This window comes from Symphalangus syndactylus, chromosome 13 (assembly GCF_028878055.3).
Source record: "Symphalangus syndactylus isolate Jambi chromosome 13, NHGRI_mSymSyn1-v2.1_pri, whole genome shotgun sequence".
Taxonomy (NCBI): domain Eukaryota; kingdom Metazoa; phylum Chordata; class Mammalia; order Primates; family Hylobatidae; genus Symphalangus; species Symphalangus syndactylus.
This window is the reverse complement of record NC_072435.2, coordinates 73,202,608-73,228,147: the sequence shown is the minus strand read 5'-3', so window position 1 is coordinate 73,228,147 and position 25,540 is coordinate 73,202,608. Positions and strand designations below refer to the sequence as shown.

General features: G+C 36.0%; 1 protein-coding gene across 9 annotated transcripts in view; it reads right to left on the bottom strand.

The window, feature by feature from the left end:
* NAV3 (neuron navigator 3) overlaps nt 1-25,540 on the bottom strand; it is a 908,101-nt gene that overhangs the window by 374,806 nt on the left and 507,755 nt on the right. For 8 of the 9 annotated variants that reach the window (XM_055236270.2, XM_055236266.2, XM_055236267.2 and 5 more), the window contains exon 1: nt 21,800-23,239. The exons of the other annotated variant lie outside the window; for it this stretch is intronic. In XM_055236270.2, coding sequence (XP_055092245.1) covers nt 21,800-22,042 — 243 coding nt within the window. In that variant the 5' untranslated portion in view covers nt 22,043-23,239. Of the gene's footprint in view, nt 1-21,799; nt 23,240-25,540 lie in introns of those variants that run through there. 9 annotated transcript variants of the gene reach the window in all.

Here is a 25,540-nt window from a genome sequence, read left to right as displayed (position 1 = left end):
CCCATGGAGTGGGAAAAGATATTCACAATATGCATATCTGACAAAGGACTCGTGTGCAGAAAATGTTTAAAAAATTTCTATCAACCATTAAGGAAAGAGGCTCACTACTTATTAGAAAAGTGGGCAGAAAAGCTGAATGAACACTTCACAATGGAAGATATCCAAATGGCCAGTTAAATACAGAAAAGATAATCAATTCCATCAGCCATAAGTGTATTGAAGCTTAAAACTACAAAAAAATCACACTACATAGAAAATGCTAAGGATCTGTGGCCTCATAACAATGGGGATACCAGAGGGCAGAGATGTAGAGCAACTGAAGATGCATTCAGGTTAGTAAGAAAGCAATCTGGTACAACAACTTTAGGAATGGTGGCAGTAATCATACTCATGAAAGCTGAGTACATGTCTTGCCTATTACCTAGAAGTTTCATCCCTAGGGATCTACCCAGCAGATATTGTTTCTTGTGTTCACAAAAAGACATGAGAAAGAATGTTCACAGTGGCATTATTCATAAATCACCAAGCTATAAACTATCCAAATGCCCACATTAAAAGCAGAATAAAAAATAAATTGTGGGAGAATTCATATGCTGGAATAATATATATCTATGAGAATAAGGAATCTAAATTGTAACTGTAAATGTCAGACAGCAATTGTAAATGTCTGTTTCCTATTCTCTACTAGCTGTAAAAATGTGTTCATTTTCTACAAATTCATGAAATGTATTTATGATATATGTACTTTATTGGTATGTGTGTATTATACATCAATAACAATTTTAAAATATTTTACTAGGCCATTTTCACAAACTTATAATGCATATGTTTTGTTATTCTTCATAAGTATAACATTATTTATTTATTTATTTATTTATTTATTTATTTATTTATGAGAGGGAGTCTCGTTCTGTTGCCCAGCCTGGAGTGCAGTGGTGCGATCTCAGCTCGCTGCAACCTCCACCTCCTGGGTTCAAGTAATTCTACCACCTCAGCCTCCCTCCCAAGTAGCTGGGATTACAGACATGTGCCAATATGCTCGGTTAAGTTTTGTATTTTTAGTAGAGATGGGGTTTCACCATGTTGGCCAGGCTGGTCTCAAATTCCTGACCTCAGGTGATCCACCTGCCTTAGCCTCCCAAAGTGTTGGGATTACAGGAATGAGGCACTACACACAGTCAGAATAACAGAATTTTCAGAGTTTAAACTGTTATTTTGAAAATCAGTTATCCATTGCCACACATGAACTTTATAATGAGCAGGCCACATCTATCCCTACTCTCAAAAACTGCTTTTTATTTCCTAAGGGTCATCATTTTATTTATACTTTTGCTCTGATTCCCTAAATGAAGCTGTTGTTCAATTTCTGCTATTGTAGTAATAGTTCTTACTCCTCCAAGCTTAGTCCATGGGAATTACAAAATAGGCAGTAGCTCGGTCGTCTTTCTCATGTTTCTCAGCTCTAGTTATACTTTAGTTTCCTTATCTAAAAAGTGAAGTTAATGGTAGTACACACGAAGACTAAATGAGAATGCATTTAAAGCACCTCTAACAGCGTCTGGCAAGTACTACTTAATATTAATAAATGATAGCCAGTATTGTTAGTAGTCTTTCATGAAGTTACAGTAATATAGACATTGAAGCTGGTATTAGAGAATGCTTTAAACATTCTAGGAAAAAAATACAATTAGTTGTGAATTTTACCGTATCATAATATATATAAATTTATTATTCTTAAGTAGGAGGGAGTATGCATTTTTCAGATAATAGCATAGCATTTTTTTGGTCCTGTCTCTTAGTTGATCTAAAGTTTCCCTAATCATTAAAATAATGACAATCATTATTACAAGAAGACAGAATTCAGTCTATAAGAAATAATTGATTGCTTAACATTATTGAAAATATTTTTAAGTTCATTGTGACAAAATAGTCTCAAAAGTTAGATTTCATGGAGCACAAAAGTGTTTTCCAAATTCAAAAACTTTTCTTTATCTATCAAATACAAAATCTTGGTTACCACAGCATACAGTGGCACTATTAACTACAATGCATAGGGTGCAAGATATATTTCAGAGAACCTGTGACAGTGAGGGTAAATAAAGGTTCAAATAGCAGTAAGGAAGCAAGGGGATTCAGAAGGGGTATGTCTAAAGATAAGATACAATTTGAATCCCTGAGAAAGAATCTGGTGCCTCCGTACCCTTGGGACTAGGCACAAGATTAACAGTTACATAAAAAAAATTCAAGATAGGTCAAAGAGCAGGGTGAAAGCTGAAAGAATTTGTGCCCCACTTCTCATTTGATAGCTGGGGGGATCAGAATGCAGGGGTGCTCCTTGCCAACATGGAATAGCCACAGCAGAGGAAAAATGATAAGACACAGTTAGGTAGATATGGCTTGAGACAGCATATCTGATGTGTATGAATCCAGAAGTTCTTACGTGTCCCAGTGGTGCTATGCAGGAATGCTCTGAGGACTAGTATTCCAAGAGAGCTGGCATCAGGACAGGTGCAGAATATGAGCAATAGTTGCCAACAGAGGGTGTCCACATAGTACTCAAGGCCCAAGTCTCACAGCACTTGTCCAGTGACCAGGCTGGATGGGGCCACCTCTGCAGAGACTAGCAAGGACCCAAAGAGTAGCAAGAAAACCAGAGACTTTTTCTCCCTCCGTCTGCCATTACCCTGAGGACACAAAAGCTTCCCTACACACACTGTATCCATCCATCTGAAGAAGCCATTTTAAAAATGAGAAAGAGAGAAACTTCACAGAAAAGGAAAAAAGGTGCTGAAAAGAAATTTGACCTTGAAATTTACTAATCTTTTACTCTAATGAGGGTTTCTCAAACCAAAAGAAAATAGCTTAATATAGGTTTCCCCCATCATCACCAACCTCCTTTGCAACTACCACCAGCAGGAAAGGAGATTTGAAAGAAAGCAAGAAGAATATGTTACAGAAAATACTGAGTTACATTTTCTTGTACATTTGATAAGTATCCTGTCTGAAATCCCTGTAAGTAAAACATAGATTACAATGCACTTGGCTGATTTACTATACTACGACGGACTTATGATTACTTAGAAGAAGATCCATATCATACATCACCCTCGACAAGGAAAACTCTATTAACATCCATAAACCTACCCTGGCAATAGAGTATGGATATTGTTACTGAACAGAGGAATTTCACTAGTTATGTTCTGACAAGGAAATCAAAGAATGCCAAAAACACTTGTAAGTGTTGGAGGATGACTCAAACATGTTCCACCTCCTTACTGATTTTCTAACACAAGGCTATGGCTGGCTTTCCATAATATTATGAGTCCTGAATTTTATGTTAAAGACATATTTATTTTTCTAAGCAGGTTTGTTAGAGCAACCTAAGCCATAATTATCAACAAATGGGACGCTTAGGACATGGGCATAGAATTTTATAGCCACTTTTTAAAATACCATGGCTTTGAGATAACCCACTTCAATTTGCTGAGTCTTAATTTTAATAATGTACAAAAAGGAGACACTTGTGTTGGAAGATCCTCCACTCTTTCTTCCACATTCAAAAGTCTATATTTGATGAGATAGGTTTGGAGACACACGTGGCCACCATTGGAATGGGGTAGCATCGCTCAAGGTAGACTTAGTATACTCTGCTAAGGCCAAAATTATTAAGGTTTGGACTTTGGATCACTGATATATAGATTGAGTATTTCTTATCTAGAATTCTTGGGACCAGAAGTGCTTCTAATTTTGAGTTTTCTTTTCAGATTTTAGAATCTTTGCATATACATAATGAGGTATCTTGGGGATGAAAACTAAGTCTAAACAAGAAATTTATGTTTCATATACACTCTGTACATTTAGCCTGAAGGTAATTTTTTCAATAAATAATTTTGTGCATGAAACAAAGTTTTGACTGTGTTTTGACTACAACCCATCACCTGAAATCAGGTATGGAATTTTCCATGTGTGGTGTCATGTTGGCACCCAAAAAGTTTCAGATTTTGGAGAATTTCAGATTTTGAACGTTTGGATTATAAATACTCAACCTATATAGAAATAGCATAGCTGGCATTTCTATCCAATAAATCATGAACAGTCTCTAGGATGGCTCTTTTTGCAATATAGACATGAGGTAAATCATGAGTCAAAGTAATACAATCATAAAAATAATTATTTTTTATTCAACACATATGTTTAAATCACTATTACATACAACACATTGTGTTTGGGAAGCTCAAGAGATATAAACATGAATCAAATTGGTTTCTCATTAAAGAAAGTTTAAAGAAATTTAATTAAAGAGCTTAAATAAATTTAATTTTAATTACATTGGGGAAACCTTCAATGATTGCCAAGATTATGGCTATGCTCAGGAAGATTAGTTTGCCAACAATGTCTATGAAGGATTAGCTACCAAAATAAAAGAAAACAGCACTATTATGCAGTAATTCCCAAAAGACTCAAAAGCTATGAACTATAAATTTTGATTGACTGGTAAACACAGCACATATCTCTTTCAAGTATATATGAAATTACACGGAATCATGTTGAAAATATTGATTTTTTTTGATCCTCATTAAGGAGATTTCTCTGCTTTCACCTGGGTTTCTTCCTCCAAAAATAAAGAGCAATCATGAAATTTAAATCACTTAGTGTTCCAGATCCTATGGCAAATGTAGCATATATCTTGTTCAACAGATAATAAGGCAGTTACCTCTTTATCCTGCATGCCACTGCCAGGATGGATAAACTGTTTCAAAGTTTAGTAAACTATGTGCTGTATTAAAAATGATATGAGCACATTATTCAATATTTGTAGTGGAGGACAAAGTTCCTGTGTGTCTCCAACTTGACTATATCCAGCAGAGAAAAGGTTTTGATTTATTTGGAGTAAAACACTTGGAATACAATAGAAGGGAGCAAGGACTTCTCATGGATTTTTCCCATTAAGCATTTTTGGGCAAACCTTAGAAGTTACTCTGCAGGATGGATCTTATATTCACTCAGTGGCCTAGCTTTACAGCTAGTAGCAAAATTCATTGCCTTAACCCAGAGCAGTCTTGTTATTTTAACATGGCTGTTTCTATTTATAAAGTTACACAATCCAGTTGGTTCATTCTTCCTCCCTGTCTGAGACACAGTTTACAAAAAGAAACCACAGTCATTACAAAAATACATTGCCAGGAAATCCAAGTGTTGTTTTCTAGTGGAAACTGAAAGATCCACACCTTGACTTATGTCTTACTCATCCTAAATCACGTATTTGCAGCACTTTCTCCTGGCTAAAGAATGTGCTCTGAAGTTTTACTACGTTCATTAGAAGGCCATCTTTTATATTCTGACTATTCTTGTTGTGGTTTTATAGGTGTTCTGTAAATAAAAGTCTGCTGTACAACAGGAAGCACCTTCTGCCAAGTCTTTTGGAGAGAGTAGCAACACATCCCCAAGAGAATCCAGGTGGCAAGACATTTGAACAAAAGGTTTACACAACAGCATTCAAAAGAAGAAAGTAAAATACAAGACAGACATGGGAACTCATTCTAACTCTCCTTTCAGCCTCATGGCAGCTGCACCAGCTGGATGTTCATACAGGTCAACATTGTGATAGAGTGCTATATATGGGAACTTTCCTCTGAAAGCTAAAACAAGCTACAGATGCAGAGAACAGACACGGGGCTAAGACATCAGAGATTTTCTTGCAAGTCCTTGAAATATGAAATTTAATTAAAATTTAACTACCATTTGATCAAGGCTACAGAAGAGAAAGAAAAATAGTGGTGTTTGTAATACTTATACTCTGTGTAGCATCTTTGCTCATACAGAATGAATTAATTGTAGATAAAGTCAGCACCTGGGGCACTCTCGATTTATTCTTCCTAGAAGGACTTCTTGCCTGTTGGATCTTCTGCACTGTTGCTTTCAGTTGGATTTCATCTTCCCACCCTTTTCATTTTCTCAGCTTGATTCACATAGATCATACATAAGAGCTAAAGAAAATGTGTTTAGTGCCTGAGGGAATTCATTTTCTGCCTGGGATAACTAGACAAAATGTGATGCAATTCCTCCCCTGAATTTAAAATGTTTTGTTATCTTGAAAGCAATTTTCCTCATCCAATAAAAACAGAGAAGGAAAACGGGTGACCTTAAAAAACATATTTTTGAAATCGAAGATTCTCACACACAGAAATGCCTCTGATAATTTTGGGTGTAGACAGATGCTCTCTTCCTCTTTGTACTCCCTAAACATTCTGTCAATGGCCTATTGTTAAAGTGTGGACTTTCTCCTAGACCACATCCTGTCTGTCTCATAGAGGAGAAGCATACTGTTGAAGTGAAATGAAAGTCTTGATCTCTGTGTGTAGTCTCTGAAGGTATAGAAAAAACAAATTCACTGCAGTACCTCAAGATATCATTATATACAACTCAAGGCCCATAAGATTTAGGTTGGAAATTTCCTGATGATGAACTCATGGAACTAAGACATGTTTGTTTTATTGACAAATCAAAGCTTTTTTCATAAAAGGGAAGTATATTATTTTCATTGTCAACACTGGTTAAAAATGGTAGGAAAAAGGAATGAAGAGCAAATGTATACATTTGAACCTCATTGAAAAAAATCGTTCTCCTTTGAATAACTAAAACCTATGAAGAAGCTACTTCTAATTTGAAAAATTCCTGTTAAAGAAAGGACATTTTCCATTAAATCCGAAATAGTTAATTGACAGCATCTAACAGTGAATCCTTAATTAAACAAGGCAATAATATATTTAAAAATTAATAAATATGAAATCTCCAACTACTATAAAATTAGAACTAATAATTAGACTATTATAGAAAACTAGAATGAAATCAAGGAGAACTCATGGAAATTTGACTCATAACTCGAGTAACCAACCATCCCAGTTTGCCTGGGACTGAAGAATCTCCAAAACAAGAGACTGAGCACTAAGATCAGCACAGTCTGAAGATAACCAGTACAGTGGGTCAGCCTATGTGATAACTCATTTCTTCCTCCAACATTTTCTTATTTATCCTTCAAGAGATTTTTCTATTGAATTATCTTCCTGTATATGTTATCCTCACTATTTCTAAATACCTTGCATTCATTCATTATGCAAACACAAAATGAATTAACTTTTAAAGAACAAACTCCTGACAGTGGATTCTCAGTTCATAACTAAAGCAATAAATACAAAATCTGAATCTCTATTAATAGATTTTAATGAAGGAGGATCTGACATTACAGAAACTCTGTCATTTAGTATTGGATGTGTTTTTGGTGCTTATCACCTCTTGAGTGAATTCATTTCTCAGCTACATAAGCCTATCCCTTTCTTCTCCAATCTTCATTCAACCAGAATTGGAGATATGACTCAGAGATCAGTAATCTCTATGTGCTTTTTGGAGTGAACTGCATTGTAAAGCTAGTATTTTGGTACACTTAATGTTTAAAGAATCTAATAGGCCTGGCGTGGTGGCTCACGCCTGTAATCCCAGCACTTTGGGAGGCTGAGGCAGGCAGATCACCTGAGGTCAGGGGTTCGAGACCAGCCTGAGTAACATGGAGACACTCCATCTCTACTAAAACTACAAAATTAGCCAGGCATGGTGGCATGTGCCTGTAATCCCCGCTACTTGGGAGGCTGAGGCAGGAGAATCACTTGAACCCAGGAGGCGGAGGTTGCAGTGAGCCAAGATCGTGACATTGCACTCCAGCCTGGGCAACAAGAGTGAAACTCTATCTCAAAAAAAAAAAAAAAAAAAGGATTAGCCTAATCAAACTTAATGAAAACATGAAAAAATAGAAAACTTCTAAAAGATATCACTAACATCTAAAACTTCAGTGGATGAGAAAATTTCTATCTATTCCACATTGTTTTTGTAATTGACTTAAACATAGGAGGAAAAAACATTCAACAATGGTGAAGTAAAGCGTGATGATTTGTAGATATGCTTCTTTCTGCAATAAAATAAATAAAGTACTTGGGTTCTTTTAAGTGTTGTAGCAAAAATCTGAAATAAAGTCATTCAATATTAGGATGTTATAGGTTCTTAGTCAAAGTCCAAGAGCATGTGGTCCTCTCTTGTAAAGGCAGTGCCAGACTGCACTGATTCCCAATCTAAGCACAAACCCATCTGAGCTCTATCCCATAAATCACTACTAAGATTGTTTTTCTTCAAAACAAGACTGCCTGAATTTGGGAAGTGTATTTGTATTCCACAAGATTCATTTTATTAAAATAGATGGATCCAGGAGCTATTGAATATCATATATATATATATATATCATATATATATCATATATATATACACACACACATATACATATTTATATAAAACTGTGTGTAAATTTTTCTCCTTAGTTCTATGCTTGTTGATATTCTAAAAAAAGAATAGCCTGTCTAAAAATTACGTGTTTGTAGGTCTCATCTGCTTCCAAAAATGATAGGTAATGTCTTAACGTTATTATGATGCTATAACAGTACGCTTTTATTTCTGGCTACAATTAGGTGAGGTTGCTATTCTTGTCCTAATCCCAAAGTCGAGAAAATTAAGTAAAAACATGCAAGATTACACAGTTGGAGTAAAGGACTCCAATTCAGGCCACCTGACTAGAAGTTTAGTGATTTCATGTTAACTACTGCTGCTGTAATGCTGTATGCAACATATACTCTACATATTTAGACTACAGGATGGATAAGTATGCTCAGGTATCATATGTAGGTATATGTATATGGCTATATTCTTTCTGCCCAATGAAAAAATATTTAATAGAACCATTAAAATACAAATTTAAAACAAGTCCATATAGAATGGAGGGATAAGGAGAGAAAATAATAACTAAAATCTGGAATGAAAATGTTAGTGAGAAAATTTTTATTTAAACTACATTGTATCATCCCTATAAACGCACCTCAAAAAAAATTATTGCACACCTAGAAGCAAGTAAAGTTGTGAATCTCCTGACCAAATATTAGCTCATGCTTTGGGCATTGCTATGGTCCGAATGTGACCTTCAAATTCATATGTTGAAACTTAATCACCAATGTGATAGCTTTAGAGGTTGGGCCTTTAAATGATGATTAAGTCATGAGGATGGAGCCCTCATAGATGGGAATAAGGCCCCTATAAAAGGGCTTGAAAGAGTGGGTTCACTCTCTTTTGGCCTTCTGCTGTGTGAAGACATGGCATTCCTCCCCTGTGGACGATGCAGAAACAATGTGCCATTTTGGAAGCAGAGTTAGCCCTCACCAGACACCAAACCTGCCATCGCCTTGATCTTAGACATCCCAGCCTCCAGAACTGTAAGAAATAAATTTCCGTTGTTCATAAATTACCCAGTCTGTAGTATTTTGTCATAGCAACACAAATGCACTGATTAAAGCAACATCACTCACTTAATCTTAATGTATCAGCTGCTCAACAGCTCAGATCCAAATGTGTAGGTGACCCCTAGCCACTGTACAAAATTGCACAGCAAAAATTTTATGTATCGGCCTTTCCTCTAGCTTTATCCTTTTCTAGTGTTCTTTTCTTCGTATAATCCCATTTTATTTGCATATGTTTTAAAATTTTATATATTTTGTATGTTTCTAATTCTACTAAATCTTTCTTTTTTTTTTTTCAAACAAGACAGGGTCTAAATTGGTTGTAAACTGGGGCAATGCCCCCTGCCCTTTATGAGATGTTTGGCATTGGCATTGTCTGGATATATTTTTGATCGTCACAATTAGAGAGAGCAAACCTGTTCTAAATAAAACAATTACATCCAGACCTATAATAAAGCTATGATTGTTTAAAATCTGCATTATAATCACTTCTGTGGCTTCTAGGTAATATTAAGTAGGAATTTAATATTGAAAAAATGGATATAAATTCCTAAAAAGAACCTAAAAAGATTCCTAAAATGAATATAGATTCCTAAAAAGAAGAATAGGAATTTAATACTGAAAGAACCCCAGGTTCTTTTTAGGCTTCTATATTCAATCTGTTTTTCTAAGTATATTTTCTATAATGCCTATAAGATACATACACACACACACACACACACACACACACACACACACACACACACACACACACACACACTGATTAACAAAGACAAGGAAAGTTACCTAGGGTCCACAGTGCAGACCTGGAAGTGGTAGCTGAAAGGGTTTACATGTACTGAAATAGCAGTCTTTTTTTGTAATTCAATAGGTCTAGCTGGAATCAGAAGACAATAGCTGAGAGGACATATTGTTGGGGATAATAGTAAACCTTGTATTCAGTGGAGGAGGGCAACACACAAGTGTGGATATCAAGAAGCCAGCCAAAGGAAGGAAGAAACAGTATAAAAAGCAGATGCTTTGAAGACAAAAGAAATGTGAAACAGAATCCAAATAATATATGAGTCAAAATAATAATATAAAAAGTTCTGGCAAAAATATCACCCTGTAGAAATTCAATAAATTGTCCAAAAAAAGGCATAGCAAGTTTATATGAAAGATGTGAGCATTCAGGGACAATAAAGAGAAATATATAATTTGTACATTTTTTAAGCCTAAAAAGTGAGAAATTTAACTTGATCCAAGCTGAAGTTAAACAGTGAACACTGTTGAAGAGAAGGAGAAACCTGGATACAGATAGTCTTATACCACAGCTACATCTACAGACAAATTACCTTAGAAATTCACCTTGCATTTAAAAAGACATTGTTCTGTGTAATATTCTTTATATGTGCTTATCATGGTCTGAAAGGATTGTAATATGAGCTTCTTCTTTTGATGCTGAGTTTTCCAGTGATCTATTCACACATTCCCACTCGGTGCCCCTTGGAATCAATTTGCAATGAGCTGACAGAAGTTTCACAATACCTCCAAGCCAAGAGAGAGGATACCTCCTTACACAACTATGCAGTCACCTATTTGGCATCAGCCAGAATCCTGCGAATGCCTCCTTATGGCTGGACACTTGACTTCACCCAATTTATTAAATTTCTAGAATTCAGATCGTACACGGTCTTGGCCTTACTGTTCCCCAGCTCTGACGGAGTGTTTCCAGGTCCAGCAAGAATATAATGCTAATAACAGGGTACTGAAGAAAGTAGAAGCAAGGGTGCAGGACAAAGAGAGACCTGCTTTCAGGATGTGAGACTGGATGAGCAGGTTGGAACAGAAGAAATTAAAAATAGCTAGAAAGATCCTAAGGTGGGAAACAGACCACAGTGAGCTTTTTATATGGTATTTGCGCATATATGGACCTGGTATACTTTTAAAAGCTGGGTTAACTGCAAGATCTTTATTTAGTAACTTGAGTGTCCTTATGGTTCTTCTCTTATTCAGTGTTTTGCTTGAAAAGATATATCCCTGTAATTCTGGACAACTTATTGACAATCTGAGCACCTTAGACTATTTTTTTAAATGGTGAATTTTTGCTTAATCTTGAACATCTGACTAAATAGCCAGTTTCTAGCTAACTATATGCTGGCTAATAGTTTAACACAGTAGAAATTTATTCTTCACCTTTTTAACGCTCTCATATAGTTAGGGATTAACAAACTATGACCCATAGGACAAATTTGGCCAGGTGCCCAATTTCCTATTTCCCTTAATTTCTGGGTACACAGATACATGATATTTCCTAGTCTGTCTTGAAATTAGGTATTATCATCTGATTGAGTTCTGACCAATGAAATAGAGTGGAAGTGATATGTGGAATTCCCAGCCTCTTATGCAATCCTCCATTTTCTCTCTTTCACTGATGGCTGGCTAGAGGTGAGATGATGAAACCATACGCTGGAGGGAACCTGGTTTCTTTGTTACCATATATATGTGTCAGCAACCATTTTCTATAAATGGCCAGTTAGTATATATATTAGTCTTTGCAGGCCACATAGTCTCTATTGTGACTACTCATCTCTGCCATTATAGGATACAAGCAGCCACAGGAAATGCAAAAACCAGCGTCAGGGCTGTGTTCCAACAAGATTTGACTTTAGGAAATTGGGCACCTGGCCAAATTTGTCCTATGGGTCATAGTTTGTTAACCCCTAACTATATGAGAGCGTTAAAAAAGTGAAGAATAAATTTCTACTGTGTTAAGCCACTGAGACCTAGGTTTTATCTGTTATAGAAGTTAGCATTACCTTAACTAGTGCAATGCCATTTTGATTGCATATAAAATTTGCTTGGTCACATTTCATCACGAAAAATTTTGAACCTGCCCACCCCATGTTTCCAGTTTTACAAAAATGTTCTCTACAATATCAAAATACAGCAAAAAGAAGAGATAGCCAGTAGTTTTTATTTATTTGTTTTTCTTTTTCATTTATAGAGGTGGCATCATGTTGTTACACTGGGAAAATGTTACATTTTTACATGACTCTTTCATCTGGTGACTTTTTTTCCAGGCGGAATTGCAACACATTTTAACAAATAATTCTATGATTTGCAGTGGGGAGGTCCTGCATGTAACCAATTAATGAACTCTACCACAGATATCAAATTTTTCTATTGGTCCCAGTTACTAGTAATCCAAAGTAAAACACTTCTTACAGAAAAATGAAGTAACAGTGGGATTTGCAGAGACAGAAGAGTTCAAAGTGAAATTTGTTAAAGATTAATTCAGTGCTCCTGGTAAGAATTTATTATTTTCTTTGTTTTCTTATTATGTGACTCAGTATCCACAAAGACAGTAAAGAATAACACTGATTTTGACTGCTGGTTGTCTATACATTGTTGTGAGGAAACATCAGGGAAGGGAGACTCAGCGAGTAAGGACAGGAGAGTCAAATAGACCTAGGTTGGAATTCCAGCTCAGCCCTAGCATCTCTCTGAGATCAGCTGCTACAGGTGTTTGACTGGAGTTATAGCTTGGGTATAACTTCCAGCATGTGGTAGGCACTCAAAAAATGTTAGTAATAATTCTTAATTTTAACTACTACTTGCTACCTGTTTCACACAAATTATCACTTCCAACTAAACTGTACATTTTTGAGTGAAGAAAATGCATTCATCCTGCAAGATACAGAATTTTTGGATTGCTGATGATTAACAGCTTAATCCAAACATCTATAGCCTCTTTTACTAGACTCGTCCCTCTTCCGTTGCTCTTGAGCTTGTTACTTTAGTCAAAACCTTGCTCCATCACACTCTCCTCATTTGTATTTTGGAAATGTTCCCCACCCATTTACTGGCTCTTTATATAACTTATTTTGTTGTCAGTTTTCAAAATATGAACTAAATCCTGTCACTTTGATATTTAACATACTTCTTCCATTCTGTACAGAGTAAGTCCAAACTCTTTACAATGGCATTTAATGCCCATCTTCCCACTGACCTGAATAAGCCTCATCTCTCTTGGTTGCATCCTACATCCAAAGATTGGTGAGTAATCTGTAGGTTTATAAACACAACACACTATTTCATAGCCTGGTAAATGCTATTCCATATAAAATGCTCTTTTTTCCCATATTTACTTGACTAAATCAAATTTATTCTTTTATTAATTTTTTTTTTATTTTTTAGACAGATTCTTAGTCTATCCCCAAGGCTGGAATACAGTGGCGCGATCTCGGCTCACTACAACCTCCACCTCCTGGGTTCAAGTGATTCTCATACCTCAGCCTCCGGAGTAGCTGGGATGGCAGGTACTTGCTACCACGCCTGGCTAATTTTTATATTTTTAGTAGAGATAGGTTTTCACCATGTTGGCCAGGCTGGTCTAGATGAACTCCTGACCTCAGGTGATCCAAAGTGCTGGGATTACAGCATGAGCCACCATGCCTGACCTTTGAGACCTGGCTGAAATGTTACTTTTCCCATCTATAGAGAATTAATCACTCCTTCCTCTATTCCACTACCAATTATTAATTTTATCCACTTTTATATGAAAGTATCAGATACTCTTATAATATTATAATACTAGTAGGTAATAAGTGTTGACCACCAACTATGTATTAGGCCCTCTGTTGACATATAGTTAATATGCAATATCTCTTTTAATCTCCACAAAAATTCTATGTGCTCATTTACATTATTATCCTCATTTTAAAGATGAAGAAATTGAGACTTAAGTATTAACTGCCTTGCCAAAGTCATTTTGCTAGTAAATATTGGAGTATTCCAAAAGTCAGAGTTTTCCAAAAGTCAGAGATCAAGAAAAGTGAAGCAAATGCAAAGCTTGACAGTGACCATGAACATAAACTGTGCTTTCAAGAAATGTCTCTGTGAAATAGGAAATATGGAGCAATTGATATATGGTGAAGAAAATTATTATTGTTGTTGTTGTTATTACTATGATTTAAGTTAGTAAAGACGAAAGCATTATTGGAAGCTGATTCTAAAGCAGCATTTCTCAGCTGTATTTGATTTTGCCTTTCTCTCAGACTGAAGGATGCCACTGCTACGTAACAGTTTAACTGTGAAACCTGGAGGGTACATGGTGGTTAGAGATAGGCATGCTGCCAAATATCCTATACTGCTCATAACAGACTCCATCCCTATGCCTAATACAGCATTATCAGTTCTAAATGTTGCTGGTGCCAAGGCTGAAATATCCTGGTCCAATGATGCGTTGGGGATGAAGACTTTGACAATATGAGAAATCGCATCACTGATGCAACAAAATCAGGAAGAAAGAGAAAGGGAGGAGATAAAAATGTTACTCTTTGAAAAGTTTTATAAGAAACTATTATCCTCATTTCATTTCATTTTTTAAAAATACAGAGATCGAAGTTCAGATAGTTTAAATGATTTACACTTTTAGGAGCTAGCATAAGTTTAATTCAAAATTTGAGCTCCTAATAAAATATTATTTTAACTATACCACTTAATCTTTCAAGTTCAAAATTGGATATGGATAATTGTTGGTGATTTGATAGCATAAATACCAAACATGTAGCAATTATTTTGCCTGAAAATTAACGACATATCTATTGGCTTTATGTATCTATAAACAATATATTTAGAGTCTTAGTTTTTATTAAAGGAAAGAAAGATGTCTGATACAAGAAAAAAGAAACTAAGAAGAATGTGTTCAGCAAATTGGCATCAAAAATACACAAAATATTCAAACTTCCAAAAAAATTAAAAAGTTCTATGAAATTTTCAGTAACAGTTAATCATGTAATTAGCATCAACAATTTTAATAATTTCTAGTTCAAAGCATGAAATATAACCCTTTAAAGACATTGTAAAGCGTGAACTAAATTAACAGACAATAATATTGATGGTCACGTTTCTACCAATTGTTACTCAAGAGCAATAAATGTACAATAATGAAAAGCTGAGCCTTCTGCCAGTAGAGAAAATGTTAAAATTCCAACATTATTTCAACATTCTCCAACCATTGTTACCACAAAAGCAAAAACAATTAAAATGACCATCACAGTATAACTGTGAAACCGGTAGAGTTATAACTAGAAAAAGAAATAATCATGTTTCTTTAAATACAAATAACTACATGTGCAAGCACAGCAGAAACAGGCAAGAAAAGCAGAATCGTCTGGGGACCCAAGAGCTGACCTATGCAGCTGTAGGCCTGGCCAGCTCTGGAAATGCTACCATGTGAGCAAGCCAACGGGAGCATTGACAGTCCTCAGCAATCAGGCAACTTCTCCAAGAAGGAAACAGCTGGAGGCCGGAACCAGTGATCTACTCTATTGACATCTGCTGCTATATTTCTATCATGGGGTTCCTTTTATTTGTTTCTGTTACTCAAACAATTCAGTAGAGACCATGTGTCAACTTAACTGTCTTCTCCTGATAATTCTAGGCACTTCACACAATGACTGATTGATTTACAATTCACCAACAATGCTAATTTAATACCTAAAACAAACCCTACTATTAATTAAGTCAAATCAGTAGTCCTCCTTCCCTTTCCCTAACCCCAGGAGAAGTATTTATTGCTGCAGTGTAGTTTATTGGTTAAGAATAATGTCTTCTGTAACCATACAGCCTTAGTTTGAATCTCTATTCTACCACATTCTAGCATTGGGATATTGGCGAGTAATTTAACCTCTCTAAGCTGCAGTTTCTCCATCTGTAAAATGGGAAAAATAATAATTTCTATGCCATAAGGCTATTGTGAGGACGGAATGGAATACTGTATGAAGTGTTTGGCCCAGTACCTGACATACAGCCAGTCTCTAAACATTAGTTAATATTAGACCTCTCTGCAATGATTTCTCCTAAATATCATTACCCGTGTCATTTGGTCTCATTCTTACATAAGATATTTCTCCATTGTCTACCTGCTGTTTTCCATACATATTATGCTTCATTTATAGTGGTTTACTTCCCTTTTGAGGAAAAGTTATGTAAACTTTTAAAGTTTACATAACTTTTCCTCAAAAGAATGTTTTTACTCTATATATCTGAGTCCTATCTGCTCATTAAATTTCAAACATTCGGTCTTTTCTGAATGCTCCATTCATATACAATTTCTCTCAGCCCTAACATTCTAAAAAGAATTGCCCACATTAGCAATACTATTTATACAATATATTTTCATGACAATATTATTAGTTATGCTTATTTTAAATATTTAACTACTGTTTTTGTGTATCTTTTGTTTTCAAAGTGTTAGTGCCAGCCCTGTGTGAACACAACAGCAAGAAATAATTCTTACCCTGGTTGCCCTTAACTAGCAGAGTGAACAGGAATTAAATAAGCATACATTCTACCAGGAACATAAATGCCTCTACTCTTTCAATAAATTTCTTTGGATTGCCCCAAGCAGATGTAATCTCTCCTTCCTTATAGCATCCACACCAATTTGTCTACACTTTTATTTGACCTTTGAAATAATCTTAAATAGTGGGCAAGATTTGGATGATAGGGTAAACCTAGAAAAAATATTGCTGTTACATCATTAAGAGAATGTATAAATAAAATAACATAGAAAAAAAGTCTTCCTTTGAACAAATTTTAATTCAAATTTTGGATTTTGTTACTAGTTAACTGTGTGATTCTATGCATGACTCCTACTCTCTCTGTTTATCTCTCTGTAAACGTAGATTATAATGCTTTCTTTGAAATGTTTTAAGAATAAAGGAAAAAATTTTCTATAAAATATAAGGCTTGTCCTCAAAAAAGAATTGCTTTCCATAATAATGTAAAACAGAATCTTGAGTTTGCACAAGTAATCTGAGAGGGAAGGAATGAGTGAGCCCAAGACTGGAAAGAAGTTGGAAATGAAAGTAGGAGTAAAAGAAAGGTGGCAGACCAAGTTGGAAGGAGACTAGGGATTGAGACGTAAAAGCCAGGAAGTGCTCCACAGTAAGTATGGCCAAGAAACTTTCATGAACAGGGACGTCTAATGCTTAATTGGATGTTGTTTGCTGAGCTATGACAAAATAGAACACTCTTTCTTAACCTTAACCTCCAGAATGTTAAGTAAAGGTTCCAAGGCAAAGTGACTCTGTTCTTCATTTGGGTGTATGCCCAGGAAGAATGGAAAAACAAATCCATATAAGAGAGATTAGAAAATTTGAGATAAGAAAGAAATCAGAACAAGATATAGCTAAGGAAAACATAAGCCCTTGAAATATTGTGGAGGATTTTCCAACTGCATATGACATAGAGTCTGGAACTAGTATTATTTATTTGTTAAAGGACAGTGGGACTAAACATTCTGAAGAAATTGGGACACCCAGGAAGAAGACATCTGGGATGTAGTAGCTAGAAGGAGCTATGGAAATAGAGAAAGTGACAATTGGGAAACAAGAATGCCTGAATGAAGACATTATAAAATAGGAGAAGAAAATAAAGTTTTCTTCTTAAGCAGGATGGTGAATATGCTGCATGGATGAGGGTAGAGAGACACAGGAGGAGAGGATACCAATTTGGAATCACTGAAATAATTGATAGAAAACTTTAAAAGGCCATCAAAGGATGGGCAAATGCAGAAGAAGATAAACCCAAGCTATAATACCGAAGTAAAATTCTCAATTTCTGGCAAGTTATAGGATGTGAAATGGTGATGTACTTTACCAGATATTAGTCTAGGAATTTGGGATTAGATGACTGGAATGATGGCATTTGCACTAATTGAAACAACAGGTGAATGGAGTGACAACTGAACACACATTTCTGACACTGTCATATGTAAATTTGTTCTCTCAAACCAGATCATAAAACTGTTTGGTACAAGGACTAGCAGAGTACCCCACATAAATGTTTCTTAATGACAGTCATTTATTGTGGGTACTATCAATGGTATCTTTTCCTGGAAATTGAACCCATAATTCTTAGCTGAGCACATGGCTGCCTAGAACAAACACTACATTTTCCAGTCTCCACTGCAGCAAGGTAAGGCCTTGGAACTATAACTAGGCCAGTGTGGAATAATATTTAATAAAACAGGGTGTGTCTTTTTAATTAAGTGGAGCGCAGTTATCTACTCAAGACTGTGAGGTGTGAGCCACAAATGGATGATGGCAACCAAAATAGAGCCTGGTTCCCTGACAACTTCCTGAAGTCTCCCTACCAGCCATACATGGACTGCTCAACTCCGGATTTCCTTTATGTGAAAATGAAATAAACGTCTGTCTTCTTTATGCTATTGTTATGTTGACTTTTCTGCTTTTGCAGCCAAGTCTAATTCTCTCTAATATAACTACCTTGTTCGATTTTGCTATTTACTTCAGTTCTGTTTTTTTTTTCCCAAAAGCTAAAATAACTCTACATATACTTTTTAACATTTAGAAATATTCTGAACTGCTGACCAGGCATTCTTTACATTTGTTTGAAAACATTTTTAATCTGATAAGTGGCATGGTGAAAACATCCCTATAAATACAACTTTGCTTACCACAGAGGCTTATTGGGATATCAGATGTTTGATTAATATGTTTGCTAACCAAAGAGATCAACCAAAATTATATTGAAAACAGTGCTTATAGTGCTCAAATCCTAGGCCAAGGTCATTTAGCAAAGTGGAAGTTTCACTAAACCTGCAGAAAAGATAGCCACGGTCAGCAGAGACAATGTGTCTCTCTATTCTTCCCATTGAATCCATACAGACTTGTGGATAGAAGATTAGAATAGAATTTTATGGCATTTCTTTTAATTATGTGCAAAAAGATAAATATTTTTAGTCTTTTGTTGATAATTTACGTTTCCCTGCTTTTTACTCTGAATTGTTCACTTTGAACTGAGAACTATAAACTCAAAAAAAATATTTTATTTTAACTGATTTTTCTCACATGGACAATGCTTTGTTAGACATAGAACTCCACAAATCATCCATTCTCAACCCCTTGTTTTATACATAAAATTGATATGGGAAGGGGGCAGGGAAGCGCTGGGTAGAGAAAGATGGGGTCCCTGGCTAGGGCTCCATCCCTAGGCCTGTGCCCGTGGACCTAGTGAGGACAGGCATTTCTGTTTTCATGCCCAAATGTTGCATTGTCTAAGACCACCCTGGCCCACGACATCCCCATTCTGTGCCTGTAAAAACCCCGAAACCCTAGCAGGCAGAGACAAAAGTGGCTGGACATCGAGAGGAACACACTGGCGGAAGAACACACAAGTGGCTGGACGTCGAAAGGAACACACCAGCAGAAGAGCACACCGACAGGCACCTGCAGACACCGGCAGGCCATCGATCGCAGAACGACATGGACCCGAGGGGAATCTAGCCAGGGATCTCAGAGGAGAGCCTGGCTGCTGGGCAGCCCAACTCCAGGGGAAATCCACCTTTCCACTTCATCCTCCTTATGGCTCCCCATCCATCTGCTGAGAGGTACTTCCAACATTCAAAAGAACCTTGCGCTCATCCTCCAAGCCCACGTGTGACTCGATTTTTCCGGTACACCAAGGCAAGAACCCAGAATACAGAAAGCCCTCTGCCCTTGCAATAAGGCAGAGGGTCTAACTGAGCTGATTAACACAAGCCACCTTCATACTGCAAAACTAAAAGAATACACTGTAACACACGCCCACTGGAGCTTCAGGAGCTGTAAATACTCAACCCTAGATGCTGCTGTGGGGTCGAAGCTCCACAACCTGCCCATCTTCATGATCCCTCTAGAGGTTTCAGCAGCGGGGCATTGAAGAAGCAAGCCACTCCTGCTGTCACATGCCCTGTGAGGAGGACAATGAAACATTTCCTGTTTCGAACTGATTCCAAAAGATGAACAAACTTAACTGAATCCTTCTCAGAATAACTGTTTATTCATTCATTGATTCATTAATTCCTGTATTCATTCATCCAACTACTATTTAATTCCTATCATGCATAAAGCATTGTACAGGGAGTGAGATGGAACACCGGATGATACGAGACCTGCCTTCTATACGTTTCCAACTTAGTGGAGATACAAATAAATTATCCAGATAATTAAAAGAAATTATCCAGATAATTAAAATACACAAGCATTTCTACAAAGAATTGGGAAAGAGGAATGGTGGGGAAGGGATAGCTAGCAAAGACTTTAAGAATAAAGTTGCATCTGGGATGAAGCTTAAAGAATCTGAACAGGTGAAGGTGGGATAGGCATTGTAGAAAAAGGAGTGGCTTTCTTTTTCACTTCTAGAGTTGATTTTTATATAAAGGTTTTGTCCTTAAATTATTTTAAACTAACATTTGGATAGCAGAGTAAAACCAAAATATTTCCTAAGAAGCCAGAGATGAGGCTGTGATTTTGGAAAGCTTGACATCATAGTTAATGCTTCATTAAAAACTGATGCTTAGTAGAATGATGGTTACCAGAGGCTGGAAAGGGTATTGGTGAGGGGTGGGGGGAGTGTGGGTGGTTAATGAGTACAAAAGTACATTTGGATGGAATGAATAGGATCTAGTATTTGATAGCACAACATGATGATTACTGTCAATAATAACTTATTCCATATTTTAAAATAACTAAAAGAATATATAATTAGAATGTTTGCAACACAAAGACATGATAAATGCTTAAGGCGACAGATACTCCATTTACCCTGATATGATTATTACACATTGTATGCCTGTATCAGAATTTCTCATGAACTGCATAAATATATACACCTAATATGTACCCATAAATATATGCACCTAATATGCACCAATAAAAGTAAAAACGCACAAAAGTCATGCTTATCAAGGTACAAATGAATCCCCATGAAGTTCAGCAGCTTCAGGGCCATGCTAGCATTCATGACTGGAGAAAACGGTTGTAGTATGCTTTAGCAACCAAGGGCTATGAGCAACCACTCACAAAATATCATAAATTAAATGACTGCAAAAGATGTCAGTAATAAGTAAAAGAGTAGGGTTTCAGTTTACAAGGGAAAATCCAGATAAATGTGCAGTATCAAGGAAAATAGTATGTCATTTTCCTTCATACTGCAATGAATTAAGCAGCCTAGGATACAAATTTTCAAACATAAATTCTTTGAAATGCAAATGACATTTAGAGAAAAGTGATGGTGTCTATATGAATTATTACAAATAAATGTCTTTTTGAAAGTCCCTATTTTCATACATTGCAGTATGGATGACAATAGGCTCTCTTTTTCTCACATTTGTGATTGATTATGGTTATTAGTAATAGGGCAATACCTAGAACTAACTAGGCATTCATCAATAAGTAGTACTAAATGATTACAATAGATGCATATTCAGAAAATTTTGATCATGACTTTTACAACTCTAAACTAAGAATACAGTTTTTACATAAGCTAAATATTCAGCTTTTCAGCCACTATAACTACTTACATCCTTACACTGGTATTCCTCTACTACTCCCCATTTCATAACACGTTTTATAGTGCACTTAAAGAGAAATGTGCATTTTAGCTATGTAAGTCTGCAGGTAACTTCAGCAACTAACCTTGCTGTCTTCTTTCTCCTTGGCTTTTCCTTGGAGGGCTTTCTTCTCTCCAAATTCACAGGTCGATTTTAATGCAAGCTGACAAGAAAGCATGGAGCTCTCTGTTTCAGCAAGTTCCAAAGGTCTTGAAGAACAGTGCTGTGACCCAGTAGTGCCAAGATTTGGTATCGGAAGAGCAGTATGCACAGGCTTTGACCCAACAGCTGGCTGCCTCAGTTTTGAGGCAACCCCAAGAACAGGCATGGCTTCTATAAAATTATCTTCTTGCTGCCAAAGAAAATGCTTCTAACCTCAGTCTGGTAGACTCCAACTTTAGTATTTCCAGAACAAATAGTTTAAACAAAACTAGCAGTCATCCTGATTTTTAAAAAGCTAATAATATAATTTTCAGGAAGAAGCAAAACTTCCCTGCATCTTTAGTTCAGTATCTTTTCTTTCTTGCTGGCTGGGATTCATATTCATTCTCATTCTCATTCTCTCTCTCTCTCTCTCTCTCTCTCTCTCTCTCTGTTCAGTGACTCAGTGTCTAAGTAATACTAAATACTCCTTTGGGGAGTAAACTTTTCTTCAAGGTAACTGCTACAAAGCTCCCTCTTAGGATTAAAGAGCTCTTAGTTTTGCTTTTTTTTTTCTCACTAAAGCAGTCTGAGTCTGAACTTTGAGAGTGAAAAAGAGGAAAAAAACAAAAGGAAAAGCCCTTCAGCCCAACTGTCAGAGCAGCCAAAAGACCACAACAGTGGAAGGACAGGGGTTCTTCCTGATTTCAGAAATAGCCAGCCTGCATTCTCTTTTTAAAGAAAATTGTATTTCCCCCAGCTCAGAAAAAATAAAAAGAATGGACATGTTAATGGCCAAAACAAACAGCTGTTGGAAGAACTTTTAGCCCGGAAACAATCTCAGCAATAAAGTTGTTTGTCTGATTTCCAGCTATTTTTCACTACTGACAGCCATGAGCCACGATGTTCATTCTGTTGCATCCCATGAAATCAGGCTAAAATCATGCAACAGTGTGACTAGCTAAAGCAGTGAAATCATTCATCCGACCATAGCTGCCTAGGTTATGAAAAGAGAGTAAACACAGGGAGCAGGGCACTAAATATGTAGTAATCATTGTTCCCAAATTTAATAAGTCATGATTAGAAAAACATTCAAAGCTAATACTTATGTGGAATGTATTACAAACCAGTTATTGAGCTAAGCATTTTATGCATTATCACATTTGATCATCGGAATGACTCAAAGTATAGGCATATTTATTTTCTTCACTTTATAGAAAGAACAGCTATGACTTGGAGACACTGAAAAAAATTGACTAAAATGATGAAGCTAGAAAGGGGGAAAGAATGTACGATTTTAGTTTGTAAACCTATCTTTTAAAACGGTTGAAAATAACACTGTTATTCAAGCTTATTAAGTCCAACTTAAAATCCCAAGCTTCTAAAAACTGTCCAAACAGATACTCAGTGAGAATGAATGATGATGCTTCCATCCATAGAATTATTTTATTATAATCATAGCATGTTCTATTTCTGGTTAAAGCATGTCAGGAACTTTAAATAAACAAGGGGTAAACTTTTAAGAAAACATCCATTGTACCATGCATTATTGTTCTGAAACTGATTGCACTCAGAAAATGGATACAGAGAGCAATTATATTCACCAAATATAAAAATTAGTAATAATGCAACCAAAGATCTTAGAAAAATGAGTGGTGGACACTTAGCACAGATACAATGAATTATGGAAATTATTAAATCATAACCATTTTTTATAGAAAATGTCTTTCTTTAGTGAAGAAATGGTCATCTTTGGTCTACTGTTTCCAGGTCTTTAAATCACTACATACTTTTATCTAAGAAGCAGTAATTTATAGATGAAAGAGCCAATAACTAAAATAAAATGTATATGTTCTGCTGATGCAGCATAGAAGACAGGAAATGCAAGTTAAAAGTCTTGCAGGCTTTAAAAATAGTAACCCAAGTGGGCTTTACACAATGGGATAATACAAAACAAATACAACACTAGTGGTATCAAAGAAATGAAATAATCTCTCTGAGGAAGTAAGTTATTTTGCAATTTGCAAACCATTCAACACATTATAACTTTCAGAAACTATAAGATAATACAGGGCTGGAGAGGTTCATGTTCGTAAAATGAGGCTTAGTTCATAATAAGACATATGCAACTTGTAATCCTCACAATGCAAAACAAAACAGCACCTAAATGATAGAACTTGTGGGAAAAATTGATTCTAGGAAGATCACTCAAAACATATGCAACTTTGGGAGTATATTGCTAGCAAAAATAATATTGGCACCTCAGAAAATAATTTGGACCACCCAAGGAAGTGACTCAGAATTACATAAAAAAAAAAAAAAATTGGCTATAAATGCTGGCAACACTTTAACCAGAATTGGCGGAAGAAATCTGGTTGGAAGGCAAACTCCAAGCCAGTAGGCTTGCCACTGAAATGGGTACAGGGTCAGGGCAACAGCAAATATTTAAGAGCTGCACAAGGCCAGGGGCATGCCCTTTTGAAGAGGAAGCCCCAGATGCAGGCATTTATTTTTGTTTTTGTTTTAAGTTTTCTTAAAACTGAGCCAAAAGGGCTCCTGCTGACTATACAACATTCAAACTGAGGGATTCTTTGCCCACCCAAGGTTATAATTCTACTCTGACTATTCTGCCTCTCTTTGCCTAGAATAAATTGTATATAAAGCTATACAACTTCTACATTATACTGGTATAAAATTCCTATTTGCCAATTACAAATGAGCTAATTGGTATTTTAGAAACACATGTTGGAAGAGAATGTATTGTAATTCCTGGAACAATTAGATTGAAAAAAAAAGGGTTCACATTCAATAAGATGTCTTTTCACTTTGAAATACCTTTTGCATATTAGGCAATATCTTTCACTCTGACTGAAATATAAGATGGTATTAGTAGCCACTGTCAACTAATTTTTTGCAGTAATAGCTACCACCAAAAGCAACAAAACCGAACTAACTTACTATAAAAAATGTGCTTTGTGCCAGGAGTTGTCATCTCAATTTATCTTAAAAGAACCACACCATTTTGAGACCTAGGAGACAAAGGCACTGAGAAAGTAAAAAATTAGCGTATGGTCACTGATACTTTGTAGATGAAGTTCAAAATGAGGTTTTACAAACTGAGTTCAACAAACCAGATGTGACGGTGACCTGAGTGCTTACTAAAATATAGATGATTGTATTCATCTCGAACCCACTGTGTTAGTCCATTTATGCTACTATAACAGAATATCTAAAACTGGGTAATTTATAAATAACAAGAGATTTGCTTCTTACAGTTCTGGAGGCTGGGAAGTGTAAGACTGAGGGGCCCATATGTGGTGAGGGTCTTCTTGCTGCATCTCCCCATGGTCGAAGGCAAAAGAGCAAGAGAGCACTCATATAAGAGAGACAGAAAGGGCCAAGCTCACTTTTATAACAGCCTACTCTCATGATAATCCCACTACCACAATAACATTAATCCATGTATGAAGTTAGTGTTCTCATGGCCTAATCACCTTTTAATGTCTCCATCTCTTAATACCATTCACAATGCCAACTAAATTTCAACATGAGTTTTTGGAGGGGATGCAAAACTCATGTTGAAACCATCACGAGGGAGAGGGAAAGGTCTGAGAGTCATATTTAAGTGAATTGATTCTTCTAAAAACTAGAATTTAAGATCTGTAAATTATAGGATTTGTAGTTT